Source organism: Miniopterus schreibersii (assembly GCF_964146895.1).
Source record: "Miniopterus schreibersii genome assembly, chromosome: 11".
Lineage (NCBI taxonomy): Eukaryota > Metazoa > Chordata > Mammalia > Chiroptera > Miniopteridae > Miniopterus > Miniopterus schreibersii.
The window spans coordinates 5863067-5877584 of record NC_138111.1 but is presented as its reverse complement, the minus strand read 5'-3'; the positions used below and the strand labels follow the sequence as shown (position 1 = coordinate 5877584).

General features: G+C 50.3%; 2 protein-coding genes across 6 annotated transcripts in view; one reads left to right on the top strand and one right to left on the bottom strand.

The window, feature by feature from the left end:
• Nucleotides 1-709: 709 nt before the first annotated feature.
• On the bottom strand, nt 710-4961 carry RPL12 (ribosomal protein L12). Its single transcript, XM_081151962.1, has 7 exons — nt 4519-4961; nt 3891-3964; nt 2552-2650; nt 2118-2199; nt 1430-1516; nt 934-1046; nt 710-765 (listed from the first exon to the last, which is right to left on the bottom strand). The coding sequence occupies exons 1-7, from the start codon at nt 4553-4555 to the stop codon at nt 760-762; spliced, it is 498 nt and encodes a 165-aa protein (XP_081008088.1). The 5' UTR covers nt 4556-4961; the 3' UTR covers nt 710-759.
• The window catches only part of LRSAM1 (leucine rich repeat and sterile alpha motif containing 1), a 32358-nt gene continuing 22514 nt past the window's right edge, over nt 4675-14518 (top strand). Inside the window, exons 1-9 of one of the 5 annotated variants that reach the window (XM_081151949.1) lie at nt 4675-4796; nt 5140-5296; nt 6844-6947; nt 7328-7384; nt 7924-7968; nt 8903-8980; nt 10750-10818; nt 11870-11954; nt 12888-13009. In XM_081151949.1, the coding sequence (XP_081008075.1) occupies nt 6876-6947; nt 7328-7384; nt 7924-7968; nt 8903-8980; nt 10750-10818; nt 11870-11954; nt 12888-13009 (528 nt within the window). In that variant the 5' untranslated portion in view covers nt 4675-4796; nt 5140-5296; nt 6844-6875. Of the gene's footprint in view, nt 4797-5079; nt 5297-6843; nt 6948-7327; nt 7385-7923; nt 7969-8902; nt 8981-10749; nt 10819-11869; nt 11955-12887; nt 13010-14518 lie in introns of those variants that run through there. The other 4 variants (XM_081151951.1, XM_081151950.1, XM_081151954.1 and 1 more) reach the window with 4 other exon arrangements.

Genomic DNA, 14518 nt, shown 5'->3' with positions numbered 1-14518 from the left:
TGGGCTATTCATTCCCAACTCCTTTCAGGGGTAGTGACAAGAAGCCCCTTCAAAGTGGTGCTTCAGGCTACTCAGGTGTGTCTTATCCCAGTGCCCAGGTGTCCATTCATTGCATGTCTAAAAGGGAAAGGGAGTGAGAAACTCTAAAAGTGATTCAAAAGAAACATGAGGAAAAGACTTGGGAAAAGGTACAAACAGACATTAGAATGTAGTCTGTTACTGGTTTAAAGCAAAGAAGTTCAGAGAATGGTAGGGTTAGACTGTAGCTAAACTTCAGAAGTATACCTGATGCTCACTTTCACATAAACTCAGGATCAATCAAGGACTTATGATAAAGATCAGGTTTCTTTGTTGTCCCATCAGTGAACCCCAGCTGTGCACTGTAATGGATATCAAAGTCTTGAATTATGTGCCCTGGGCCCCAACCCACCAAATAATTTGGTCTGGGATGAGGAACTTCATCCCCCATGTAGTTATGCTGAACTAGCAAGTTTTTCCTCTGGCTAAGAGCTATTTCTTATGAAGAGCTCCATGAAGGTCTCTACAAAAAGCAGAGACATCCTTTCTAGTGTCTTTCCTGAGCTAGTCCCATAAAGGGGAGAAATCTCATTGCCTAGACTACCTTCCACAGTTTGCCACCTTGGCCCCACTAACCACCACCTGCCCACAAAGGAGCTAGCTCCCCCAGGGAAAAAGCCACATCAAAAAGTCCACTGGTTGTCAAATGATCTTTAATAGAAACATTCTCCTTTGTAGTTCTTAACTCTGTGGGAAAGAAAAAAAATATCCTATCAGTGATAGGACAAAAATCTTCTCAACCCCACTACTGACCATTTCTAGAACTCTCCATCCAGCCTATCTCCATGAATACACTAGCTCCTCCAGCTTTCACCCTGATTTTAAGCAAACAAAAGTGATGCAGAAGTCACTTACAGCTGGGCATTCCACTGCACCACTGTTGATGTCATCTATGATGTCATGAGGGTGGCGGCCATCAACATTGCAGCCCACAGACTGGGCAGTCCCTAGGATCTCTTTAATGGTTCCTGTAATTAAGAAAAGGTGGTATCAGATAGGGCTGTCAGCCCCTCACAATCTTCAGACACCATTGGGAAAACACTTGAGTTCCACAGCAGGCAAAGAGGAGTAACTCTTTTATAAACTACCAGGAATAACACCTCTGACCCCCAATTCAGAATTTAGCTTAGTTATGTAAGCCATGAATGCAAAATCTCCATGGGACCCTTGATACCCAGATTAAACACATCTGACCAAAATCTTCACCATGACCAAACCATGTTTCCAAATCCAGAAGACACTACACCCCAAATTTTGGGTCTTACAGAATCAAGTCTCCTTTAAATGGGAAAATGCGACCACTCGGTGAATATGCCCCACATCACAAGGTGGTTCCACGTTGTCCTCTTACCAGAGAGTTCTCTTGCTAAAGATCGGTGCCGCATCTGTCGGGCAATGTTGACAATCTCATCAAATGTGATATTTCCACTGTGCTTAACTGCAGGAAAAAAACACAGCAAAAGCTGTCACAACCCAAAGCCAGAGCAGACCATATACTGTCCTCCCCCCCCCAGCCATTTCCAAGTTGTTCCCATGCTTTCGGCACAGAGTCATCCACATGAATAACCCTGTTTCCTAAGCTGGGGTTTAATTTCAGCTCACCACTGGATTGCACCAGCCAACAGGGAACTGGTCAGGTGCAGTGGCGGGTGGCTAATGGCCTAACGGTCTTTATTAATCTTACATGTAAGAGATTGTTTTAGAGATGAGAGAAGACAAGCTTAAGATACTGGGATCAGTTAAGCTATTCAGTCACCCAGCTCAGAAGTGCTCTCCTACTTACTAGTCATTCTGTTGCTTCACCCTGCATAGCACTTCGTGGTACTACCTGGCTCTGGAACAGCTACCATCAAATCCCCATGCCACCCTAGGTTTCATTTAACACATTGTTTGCCGGTAGTTTTTATCGCACGCTCTACTACCAGTTAACGTAAAATGTGTAAATACGTTTCCCGCATACAATGTGTTAAAACATGCAGCTATGTATCAAACAATACATAGACACCACCACTCAGACTACCAGGGAAAAGGCCACTCACTGTTCTTTTGCTTCTTTCTGTCTCTTGGCGGTTCTTTGAGGGCTTTGATGATCAGGGCAGAGGCAGAAGGCACTACCTCAATCTGCAGGAAGAGATTCTCAATGTGAATAAGCCCTACCCCATCCTCCAATGAAGACAATACTACCATGCACCTTGGTCCTTGGAGGCCAGACACACTGGACTTGCTGTACATTCTCAAATAATTTTCACAATACACTCATGTCCTAGCCTAGGAGACAAGTGATTTGCCCAATGTCACATGAGTGACAAGAGTCAATATTTGAGCACATCTTTGACCTTCATCCATGCTCGTGAAAAAGCTTTCCCCAGATAAAGTCGCTCTCACCATTAGTGGTGGGTGGTCATGTCAGCAAAAACCTTGCACCCAGGAATCCCAGAGGGTTGCTACCCCTGCCCTCCCTCAAACCAAGTACCTGGGCCTGTCTGTTCTGAATGGTCAGTTTCACTGTAATCCTCAGACCCTTCCAATCACCGGTTGCTTTGGCGATGTCATCACCAACCTTTTTTGGAGACTGTAGAAATAAAGACATGTACTCATGCTGTGCCCAAAGTTTAAGCAGCCTGAAAGCCTGCCCAGTCTTCCTCACTTGGCCATACCCCAAATCTTCCCTGTAGAGCACACAGGAAACTGTCCGAAGCACACAACTGCACCTACCCTATCAAGGCAAGGCTCTCATCGTAGCATAAGCTGGAAAAATGAGGCTGGGGCGAGGTTGTTCAGGGCTTTAAGCTGCAGGCCAAGGGCCACAACTGGGCAAAATAACTTACCTACCTGTCCTCTCATAAAGACCTACATGGTAACATAGGAAGAAACTTTCAACGCTGGTTACATGAGAGCTTTAGATACCAATCAGTTCCTGCGTCAGGCCAACCCAAGTCAACCTACAGGGGTGAGGTGTGGGCATTTGCTAGAGTTTCCTAGTGCCCACTAGGAAACTATGTCCAGTGAGTGCCAGCAAAGCTAAGGGCCAAGAAGAGCATTAAGACACTTGTTCTCCCACAACCAAGGTGGAAGAACACTTGGGACAGGAGACCACTACACAAGGAATAAAGGCATAATGATAGGGAAACACAAGTTCAGTAAAATGGAGAAGCAGGCAAATAAGGCTGGCCATAGGTAAAGCTAGTCATGTTAACCAGATGGTCTAGAGCAGTGTAGGAAATACAAGCTATTATGTTCACCAGAATCTTCACATCCCTTCATCATCCCCTTTAAGCCTCCAACAGCAATATACCCATTTCCCTCACTAGAAAACATAGACTTGTATCACTAAGCACTTGACTTCAAAACCCTCAGCGGCTGAGTATCAACCTAGGATCCAGATCATGGTTAGATTCCCAGTCAGGGCACATGCCCGGGTTGCAGGCTAGATCCCCAGTCAGGGGCGTGCAAGAGGCAGCCGATCAATGACCCTCTCGATCAATGACCCTCTCTTTATCGATGTTTCTATCTCTCCCTCCCTTCCTCTCTGAAATCAATAAAGATTTTTAAAACAACAACAAAAAACCCCTCAGCGGTCCCCCTTCCAGCCTACCCCTCAGGTACACTAACAGCACGCTGTTAAAAGAGAAGGGCACTAAATTTGATTTTCATATATAACCTTTCTGCCGCACCCAGTGGCAATTCAGTGCATCAGACGTCTAGTCGCGGATGGAAATCCGCCAACGCCAATGGCACCTCAGGTACAGTCGTGTTTGACAAGCATAACTGCTCTCATGGAAGAAACACCCCACACCACGAGACTGACTTACCAGGCCCAGGGGGCCGATCTTGGGGGCCAGGGCAGACGTGGCGCCCACTTCCCCGCCGGTGCACCTTAGGTATACTGGGAGGAGAAGAAACGTTAAGTGCCTCTGCAGAGCCAACCACAGCCTCTCCCCGCATCGCTCCGGGGCTGGCCATACCACCTTCCGCCTCTGCCCCAAACAGCACCGAAAGCAGGGAGAAGCGAGGCAAGCCACCCCTCCTTGGGCGTGGACCGCTCCAAGCGACCCGAGGACCGGGGACCTTGGGTTCGGCCACGGCTACCGAGGCCCACCCCGGGCCGGCGTGGAGGCAGCCGGACCGCCAGCCACCCCAGTCTCAGGTAGAAAGCGCCGGGGGACAAGCCTTACCCTGAGGCGTGCGGACCGCAAAGCCGCCACAGGTCTTCCAGTCCTCCCGCCCCTCTACACGTGGGGAAGCCGAGGCTCAGAGAGTAAGAGACTCGGCCGGGACTTCACAGCGCCCTAAACGCGGCACCGGAAAGGCCTCTAGTAGGCAGCGGCCTTAAAGCGCGCCGTGGGAAAGGCAAGAATTGCGGAGGGGCCGCGGGCCCGACGGGCTGCGGGGAGAACGGGAGCTCCATCCCGCAGCCTGGCCCGCATCTAAAGCACGCACCGACTTTGATCTCGTTGGGGTCGAACTTCGGCGGCATGGTGGAGGTGGCCGGTGTCGGATGAACCCGGATTCGGGACGACCGAAGAGAGTTGCACCTGAGCCTCCTCCGAGCCGAAAGCCGAAAGGCCGGAAGGCGCTTCAGCTACGCCGGATATAGGCCGGAAAGCGCGGCTGTCGCGAGAACAGCCCTCCCCGCCCAGCCGCCCAGCGACGCCCTTGCCGTCATGTTGCTTGTGGGCTGGCGCCAGGGGCTGAGGAGCGGAGAGCCTGGCCCCGCGGTGAGCTGCGACCGGGGGCTCCGAAGGGGTTCGGGGCAGTTCGCCAGGGGAGGCAGACCAGAGAGGGCTGCTCTCAAGATCCCGGCCCCCTGTTTCCCTTTCTCCCTTATGGGGAGGGTCACCCTATGGCCACTGTCCCCCAATCCCAGAGCTCGCCCCTCGCCTGAGAGGTTCACGGCGACCCCCGGCCACCTTTTTAACTCCCGCGTGACGTGTGCGTTTCAAAACAATTTCGTTCGGAAAGACCCGTTCTAACTCGATTCTAAGAATCTGCGGTTCTCAGCCCCAGACTTCGTCATCCTGGTCTGCAGGACTTTCTGAGATTCTGAGTTTCGGTCCCCAGCTCCTGCGTTTGGAGGAGACCCGTCTCCGGATCCACCCGGGCCCGTGCCAGGTGGTCTGCGCCCCGGCCTCCATGAGCGAGCCCGAGGAGTGATCGGCCGGCCTTCGGGCTCTCCAGCGGGAACGGACGTGGGGGACCTGTCCTCCCGCAAAGCCAGGTCGGCACTCCCCATCCAGCCAGGGGAGGATGGGTGTGGTTCCTCCCTTCTGGACTGGGCGTCGGGGGAGGGGATGCACGAGGGATGGACGTCCGGGAGCTGGTTGGGAAGAGCCGATCGGGGAGGCCTGGGAGGGACGGTCGTTCTGGGAGGTGGAAAAGGCTGGTCTTCGGGGAGGTGGTGAAAGAGGTTAGTCATTGGGGAGCCGAAGGATAAGAGCTGGCCATCAGGGAAGGGTGGGGGAGGGATGTTTTCGACTGTTCCCCATCCCTGCAGGTAGGTGGGGTGACTAGAGGGGCCTGAGCCAGCTCTGCAGTCTTGGCTTGATCCCCAGACAGCCCACGCCCCGGTGGGCGGAGACCTGTGATCTCTAACCACCCACCCCCACCCCCACCCGGACCGGGTCTGTATCTAGCTCCTTAAACTGTAGGAGGCCCTGAATAAATGTTTATTAGATGTGTGGTGCTATGTGGACAACACTTATTGAGCACTCATTATGTGCCAGGTATTGTGCTATGGGCTTTACATACATGAAATCACTGGATCTTCATAGAACCAGGTGTTGGTAATACTATTACACTTTACAGATGAGGAAATTGAGGTTCAGAGAGGTGAACCAAGGTGACATGGTTGGTGAGGGTTAGATCTGGGATTCCAACCCAGTTATATTTCATCCCAAAGCCCATGCTGTTAACCGTAAGCTTCCCTGGATGATTGCTTCCTGGTCCATCCACGTCCATTATCAAGCGCTGATATTTGCAGATCCTGGGCAGGCAGTGAACACCTGGCTTCTGAGTTCAGGACAGTCCACTTAGTATGTGCTAAATTATTCCAGCACCAAAGAGTTGGGCAAATCCACAGGATCAGGACTCGGAAGAGCAGAATTCCAGACTGGTTTTGCTAATACCTAGGCTGTAAACCAGATCACTGAACTCGATAATCATCAGTTTCATCACTATAAACAGGGCTGTGGTGAGAATGAACTGGAATAATAACTGTGGGAGTGGTAAGGTGCCTGAGAACTGCTTTTGAATTTGTATTTTAAAAATCTCTTTGGTTATGGTGTAGTTGAGCTCCCAGGGTCATTGCTAGCTGATGTCATGCCATGTTTGATGTGCTGATGCCACTCCTGACAGAGGCTAGAAGTGATTCATCAGGCCAGTCTATTAGAATCGTCGAAGAGCATCCTTGTAAAGGACTTGAGGAACCTTCTTTGACGGAGGAGAGATGGGAACCTAGAACAAGGCAAAAGTATGCCAAGTTCTCACAGTGGCAAATGTGGGCCCAAACGCTGGTCACCTGGCTTACCATTGTGCTCTTTCCACCACATACCACTGCTTATTGTTTAGGCAGCAAAGAAAGGGTACTGAGCACCTGCCATGCCTAGCTCAGGGCAGAGTGATGGTTGAGATGGACACAGCCGCTGCCCTCAGGGAACTTACAGTCCAGCAGATCAGCTACATGCTCTGTGTTACTGTGCTTCCTGTCCTGGGTGTTGAGGGGCTGTGACAAATTCCCCAGGTCCTAGCTTCTCCCCTGTGCCCTAGTGCCGTGAAGATTGCTCTGGGGGAAAGGAAGGATGCCGCTCTTCTTCCGGAAGCGGAAGCCCAGTGAGGAGGCTCGGAAGCGCCTGGAGCACCAGATGTGTCTGGTAGGAAAAAGGGGCTTCCTCTGAGATCATCCCCACCTCCACTGCCCCCCAAACCAGCCGAGCTCTCTCCATCAGCCACCCCCAGGCCCAAAGGAAATCTCTGACTTAGAGCAGAAGGATGAGGCTGCCTGTCAGTGCTCCCGAGTGTCCTGTACCTCCTGCCATAGACTGATCACGCCTGTCATTACTTGTTCATTTGCTCTTTCCTGCTGGCCCTCAAATCCCTTTAAAGGAGGGACCATTGGTCTGCCTACAAAATGGACTAGTTGACCAGATGCTGCCCATGGTCCCCTGCAGATCCTTAGTGCTTTTTCTTTGCCTGGTTTGTCCACTCTGCAAGGATGTTTTGCTTGAAACATAAAAATTATTTTTATCCTTAGGCAAAAGAAGCTGGGGCAGATGACATTCTTGACATCTCTAAATGTGAGCTCTCAGAGGTAAACTGGGGTGGTGTTCTGGTTGTGAATTTGATCTGTCTTTTTTCCCTTGAATCATGGGTCCCTTGGAGAGACAGGTGTGGACTAGGGCTTTCAAAGGTCCAGAAGCACTAGTCAAGAGATGTTTCTCTAGGTTTTGTTGCTGTCCAAAAGACTCGAGATGATCTTTGGCCTCAGCATAGTCTTCAAGAGTCAAGGAGTCTACTTAGAAAACGGACCCACAGATTCCTAGGAGAATCTGGGTTTCTCCAGCCTCTGCAAAGTACCGGAGATCTTTCTCTTGACCCTGATAGAGTTGATGATGGGGATGGGGCAGGTGGGCTAGAGCAGGGCAGGGCCACCTCCTGCCAGCTGGTTGAGAGGGCTGATCATATACCCCAAGCAACATTCCTCACCCATCCTTCCTTGGGCTTAGCCGGTCACATCAGCATTTTGCATTGTTCACCTCCTGCTCCCTCTCTCCCTCACGGGTGCCACTCAGAAAACGAATTTAAAACTGGCAAGAGAGGAGGCACTGACTCTTCTTTATTTTACCTTAGATTCCATTTGGGGCTTTCGCAACATGCAAGGTTCTGCAGAAGAAGGTGAGACATCATTTTCAGAAAATTGTTTATTGCATGTTTGCTTGTTTGCAGTTAGGTGGGATTTGAGGAGCTCTCTTCCTGACATCTCTCTTCTCTCGGGTTCTCAGCCTTTCAGCCTGCAGCAGGTCTTTTCACAGTCACGAGAGCTGGCCTGGGCCTTGGGCAGCCCTGGGTCACGTCCTGGCTTTGCCCCTCCTGACTTGGGCAACTTCCTTAAACTCTTGCTTCTCTGTTTCTCCATCTATGAAGTGAGCACATTCGTAGCTTCACTCTCACAGTGCTATAGTGAGAGTCGGATGAGTGACAGGGAGGGAGGTAGAGACAGAGACCTAAATGCAAAGGGTATAATGCCTGCCACGTGGAAGAACCTGAGCAACCTCACTTACTAACAATGAAAACTACACTCGCTCATTCTGGTCACCTGGGGAGATGAAGAGTGTAATGCATGATTGTTCAGAAAGTCTTTGCAGCTTTGAATGCGGCTAGATAAGAGTAATCTAAATTGTCTAGATGAAGGTAGGTGAGAAGTTTCCATACCGACAGAGGAGTGAGCTGCTGGACACTGGAAGTGTCCATGCCCGAGTCGATGACTAACAGAAATGACAGATTGAGCACTGGCCCACATCCCAGCCCGGGTCAAGTGCTTTTTATCCGTTAGCTTGTTAGTCATCAGGACAACGGCACCGGGATCCCTTCTCAGAATGGAGGTAGAATTAGCCCTCTAAGAATTAGCCCTCTAAGGTCCCTTTTACCCTTTAAATTCCAGGCCTTAAGGTCATCCAATTCCACTTTGGAGATCCCATCCCCATTCCTCCTGTGGTGTTCGGGAGAGCGGAGAGGTGGGGCGGGGGGGGGGGGGGGGGGCACTGTGCCTGCCCTCAGCCTTCCCCACCTGCTGCTCTTCAGCCTAACGTGCGGACAATCTTCCCCGCAGGTGCTGATTGTCCACACAAATCACCTCACTTCCCTGCTTCCGAAACCCTGCAGCCTCCTGAGTCTCATAACCATCAAGGTACTGTGGCCCTTCTCCCAGGCGTTAGGGCTCTGCCTGATGTTCCAGGTGGCAGCCAAACATCCCTCTGTTCAAGTTTATGCCAGGCAGATTTAACGTAATAATCATGGGTTCGGTCAACATGGTTTATTGGGTACCTTCTACATGCTGGATATGGGGTGCAGTTACCAAGAAAACCAGCCACAGGCCCTGCCCTCAGGGAGCTTGCCCACTAGGTGGAAAGACTCATAGCAAGCAAACTAGCAGAGAGCAGGGAGAGTGATGGTCCCAGGCAAACAGGAACAGGATGGATGCCAGGCACCTGCCTAGTGGTCAGTGTGTGAAAGCCTTGCAACCTGGGGTGACTCTCTCCTGACTGTCAGGACAGGACTAGGATGTTGTGGTCACACAATACGTGAGGTGTGACAGCAGGATTGAGCTACATGACTGGCAGCACAGGCATCCAAGTACTTTTACGGTTAACTCTAGTGTGCAGAAATCTGGGGTAGTTTTTACTTCTCTTCATTGTGCAACATGGTTATTTTTGCAGTGAGAAGAAGACAACATTAAATATGTTGATATTTAGCCTGACCAGTGTGGCTCAGTGGTTGAGCATTGACCTGGGATCCAGGAGATCGAAGTTCTGTTCCCCGTCAGGGCAGCTGCCTGGATTTTGGACTCGATCCCCAGTAGAGGGCGTGCAGGAGGCGGCCTATCAATGACTCTCCCTCAGCATTGATGTTTCTCTCTCCCTTTCCCTTCCTCTCTCTGAAATCAGTGAAGATATATCTAAAGAAATAATAATAAACATGTTTATATTTATGTATACTCATATTTCACATGTATTTCATATATATGTATATCTTATGCCTTTTTTTAAATCCTCTCTCGATATTTTTTTCATTGATTTTTTTTTAGAGTGAAGAAAAGGGGGGGAGAGAGAGCAAGAGAGAGAGAGAGAGAGAGAAAGAAAAACATCTAGCCCAGCCGGGCATGGCTCAGCGGTTGAGCGTCGACATAGGATCCAGGCGATCGGGGTTCGATTCCCGGTCAGGGCACATGCCCGGGTTGTGGGCTCGACCCCCAGTCAGGGGCATGCAGGAGGCAGCCGATCAATGACTCTCTCATCATTGATGTTTCTATCTCTCCTCCTCCTTTCCTCTCTCTGAAATCAATAAAGATATATTAAAAAAAAGAAAAACATCGATGTGAGAGAGACACATCAATTGGTTGCCTCCCACACGTGCCCAGTTGGGGCAGGAGTTGAGCCAAGGGCACCTCGATATGTGCCCTTGACCAGGAATCAAACCTGTTACCCTTCAGAGGGCCGACACTCTAACCACTGAGCCAAACCGGCCAGGGCTCCTATGCCTTTATGCTCATTTTCATTGTTAAAAAAATTAACAAATACAGGTAAGCAGAAAATGAGGAAAAGCATGATTTCATACCCCAGAGAACCACTATCAATATTTTATTGCATATTTAGTAGTCACTTTCTGTGTAAATATATATTTATACTATGAAGACTTTTTCTTTTTAACATGTAAATACCTTTGCATACTTTTTTCACACAGCAGTAAACATAAATATTTGATAAAGGATGAAGTGGGATAATACTTTGGAAAAGGAAATGAGGTGGGATGATCATTTAGTGGGAGAGGAAAGGCTGGGTGCTCTGTCCCAACAGCAGAGGCCTGAGGCCGGCGTGCTCTCACCTCTCAGGACTTGAGTTCAGCGGGGGGCATGTCAGTTGGTCACTGTTAGGTGCTGAGCTTCTCTTCCTTCCCCAGGTTCTGGATCTTCATGATAATCAGCTGACAACCCTTCCTGAGGATATAGGGCAGCTGAAAGCTCTTCAGGTAAAACTTCTAGAAACAGAAAGGCCACCTCTGATTGCCTAAAGTGAGAAATTGCAGCCACGTAGGCCTAGAATGTTCTGGTTGTGCTCTGGCCAGGGAGGCACTTGGCACCAGCTCCCCTGCCCCTTTGCTGTTAAGACACCCAGCAATGCCCTCACCTTTGCAGTCTGGGCTATGGGCATCCCCCTACCATATTTTTGGCTTGTCCTTTTTGGGATTTCATCATGAGCTTCCACAACTTTACAGAAAAAGAGCCCCCAGTGGGTGCACCTTTTAAAACGCTGAGTTCAGCACTCGGACTCTCCGGCACTCGTCCAGGCCATGTGAGCAGCCCTCCCCCCATTTGTTGAGGGCTTACTGCGCTCCAGCACAGCTAAGCGTTTCCCTTGCATTGTCTGTTGCTTCAGCCTCCTAGTGAGGCAGGTGTTGACTGTCCCCATTTTCCAGAGGACAAAGCAGCTTTCCTTCACACTTAGAGTAAAATTCCTTCTCACCGTGAACAGTCAGACCTTATGTGATGGGTCCACCTGTCTCTCCAGCCTCCTCCCTGCTTTCTCCCCTGTTCCCTGCAGTCAGCTCCTAACAGCTTCCAGCCTTCTGTGCCCACCTCTCCACAAGGCTTTTTCTCAGCTAATCATCTCAGCCCGAATGTTCCTGAGGATCCTTCCTGGCCTCCCTGTCTAAGCAGATTTACCTTATTCGCCTGTGTCAACCCCCAGATTATTTCCCCGAGAGCACTACTGCAGTATAATTGCTAATTGTGTGTCTTGGTTTGACTATCTCCCCTACTGAAATGTGGTCTGTGTAAATGATGGAACCTCAGCCAGAACGGGGTTCAAGGCCTGGCTTTGCTCTCTTGAGCACATGGTTTTCACTAGTCTGCGCCTCAGTTTTCTCATCTCTCAGTTGGGATCAGAACAATACCTTTCTCACCAGGCTGTTAGGAGAAGGTAAAGCGGTGTGTGTGAAGGGCCCAGATGATTCCTGGCCTGAAGCAGGGGTATCACTATTGTCTGTATGTGGGTCCCATCAGTTTTTTTTTCTTTCTTAGGTATTGAACTTGGAAAGGAATCAGCTGACGTATCTCCCACGTTCCATTGGGAACCTGACCCAGCTCCAGACCCTCAATGTGAAAGGTAGGAGTCAAGAAGCCCTGTCCGTGTGACTGTCAGCTCTGTCCCAGGCAGCATCCTCCTGGGAGCCATTGAGCATGAGGGCAGCCAGTCCCGAGGTGTCCCTGTACGCTGGACTGACCACCTGTTGGGTCGTTCTGCCTCCTTGGTAACCGTAGATAGGACCTTGTGGGGAGGAGGCAGGCAGCGCTGACAGCTAGGCCTCTGAGACGCCAGCGTGTGTATCACACTGAGTATGGCAGTGCGCGTGGTGGACGGACTGCGTGAGAGCGACTCGGGCCCCAGGCACGGTTCTGAGTAGCGCGTCACACTGAGTGAGGAGTAGTGCGGCCACCGCCTGCAAGTCCGTGAGGCCTGGAGAGGGAGGAGGTGTCATCCCCCAGTTACAGAGGAAGAGGAGGAGACGCAGAGCAGTGCCGTGCGCAGGGCCACCCGCATGGCAAGGACAGACCCAGACTGCGTGTGCCAGTGGAGTGCCTGCCTCACGGCGCCCCCGCCCTTTCATTGCTCCTGGCTGTTTGGAGCACTTTCTGCACAGAATATCTCAGTCTACCTGAGTGTAGCACAAATGACGATAAAAATAGTGGCGCCCCGTTTACCAATTTCTTGCTGTGATGGACCCTGTGCCAAGGACCTCACATGCGCAATCTCATTGAATTCCTCAATATTCCCATGAGGCCAAATGGTATTCTTTTCCCATTTTACTGATGAGAAGACTGTGACTGAGGAAGGTAAAGTCCGTTTTCCAGAGTCACCCAGCTAGTAAGTTGTGGGAAACTTGAGCCCAGCTCTCTGAAACCCCATCGTCGTATTCTCCCTCACGGAGTCTCAGGGTCAGAGTGAGGCACCCACTTCCCCCAAGTCCTGGTGGGTGTCAGGCAGGAAGCTGGTGACAGGGTTTTGGGATGTTTAGCTGTGCCATTGCGATCTCTCCAGACAACAAGCTGAAGGAGCTTCCAGACACTTTGGGGGAACTTCGGAGCCTACGTACTCTCGACATCCGTGAAAATGAGATTCAGAGGTTGCCGCAGATGCTGGCTCATGTTCGAACCCTGGAGGTTAGTGGAGCCATCCCTCCCGGGGTTCTCTCTGGCCTGCGATTAGGGAAATGTCCAGTGACTGCTGTCCAAACCAGTAGCCACTAGCCATGTGTGGCTGTGGAGCACTTGTGTGTGACCAGTATGACGAAGGAACTACATGTTTCACTTTATTGAATTTTAATTCATTTACATTTAAATGGCTACCTGTGCTCAGTTGCTACCTTATTGGACAGCACAGCTCAGAGCAGTGTTCTTAATTCTGAAGCCATTCTAATTCAGCTGGTAAGAGCTCTGTGATTCGTTTTGTATCGATTGTTTAAACAAAAATCTTTTGAGCTTCTTGATGGCGCCTTCAACAAACCTGTTTTCAGGATGAGACAGTAACAGCAGTCATTCTTAGTTGAGGCCAAGTTCTTTTTCACATATTCTCTCCTATTTGCCATCAAACAGCCCCCAGGTCAGTGATATTGTGCCTGTTTAAGTCTGAGGGAGCTTCAGCTCTGGAAGGTCCACTGGCCCATTCAAGGGTACCCAGCTAGCCATGGCGAGCTAGAATCTGAGACCAGGGCTGGGTGACTCGGCGAAGTGCTGTGCAGTAGCTACTCCTGCTAGTGATGAAAATGTTCTGTAGTCTATGCCGTCCAATGCAGTAGCTGCTGGCCACCTCTGGGTGTCTGTGTGGCTTTTGAGCATTCGAAATGTGGCTGCTGCATCCGAGGAACTGAGCTTGAAATTCTTCTTAATTTTAATCAATTAGCCCTGGCCCGGTAGCTCAGTTGGTTAGAGTGTTGTCCCAATACTCCAAGGTTGTAGGTTTGATCCCCAGTTGGGGCACAATTAAAAAAATTTTTAATCAATTAAAATTTAAACTTAAATGGCCACACATGGCTCATGGCCACTGTACTAGGCAATGCAGCCCCAGCATCCATGCTCTTAAGCTACCACACTTTACTGTCAGTGACTCTATGATCCCTGTGGGGTTCATTTTCTTTAGATTCAGTTCCCCAGGATGAGCTTTTCTGCCCTTGGGCCTCCCAACCCCAGGCAGTCAATTCCTCTGCTCCAGAGCAGGCCCCCCTTCACCCTTATAATTCGTGTTCACTCCGCACCAGCAGGTGCAGGGGCTGCGCTGGCAGGGCGATGGAGGGACGTCTGAGCTGCTCTTCCCACTCTGACTTCCCAGGCCTTGTCCCTTCTCCAGGACTCCCTGGCCCCTGAGGCCTGTGTCTGTTTCAGGCAAAGAGATTATCAGTTCCTGACGGGGCCTTAGGTAACTCATGCTGGCACTTGGTATCAGAAGGCCAGTAGGAAGTGAGAGGAGAGCTTGGTTAACAAGAGCTCGCGTGATGGCCATGGGCAGCTTTATGGAAGGGACCTAGGTCCCTTCTTCCTGGGCTTCATAAACCTCTAAGCATGTGTGTGCACTTGTATAAACGTTTATTTTCTTACTTAAAAAGTCATACTGCAGATTATTAAAATTTTCAGTATTAAAAAAAATTCATGTAAAAGAAACCCCAGAATCCACCA

Excerpts from the sequence above, each read along its gene's own strand:
- RPL12 (XM_081151962.1), bottom strand. The coding sequence starts at position 4,555 with ATGCCGCCGAAGTTCGACCCCAACGAGATCAAAGTCG. Across the intron at positions 2,200-2,551 it reads TTCAGAACAGACAGGCCCAG|ATTGAGGTAGTGCCTTCTGC; the intron begins GTACTTGGTTTG and ends CTCTTCCTGCAG. Across the intron at positions 1,047-1,429 it reads TTTAGCAAGAGAACTCTCTG|GAACCATTAAAGAGATCCTA; the intron begins GTAAGAGGACAA and ends TCTTAATTACAG.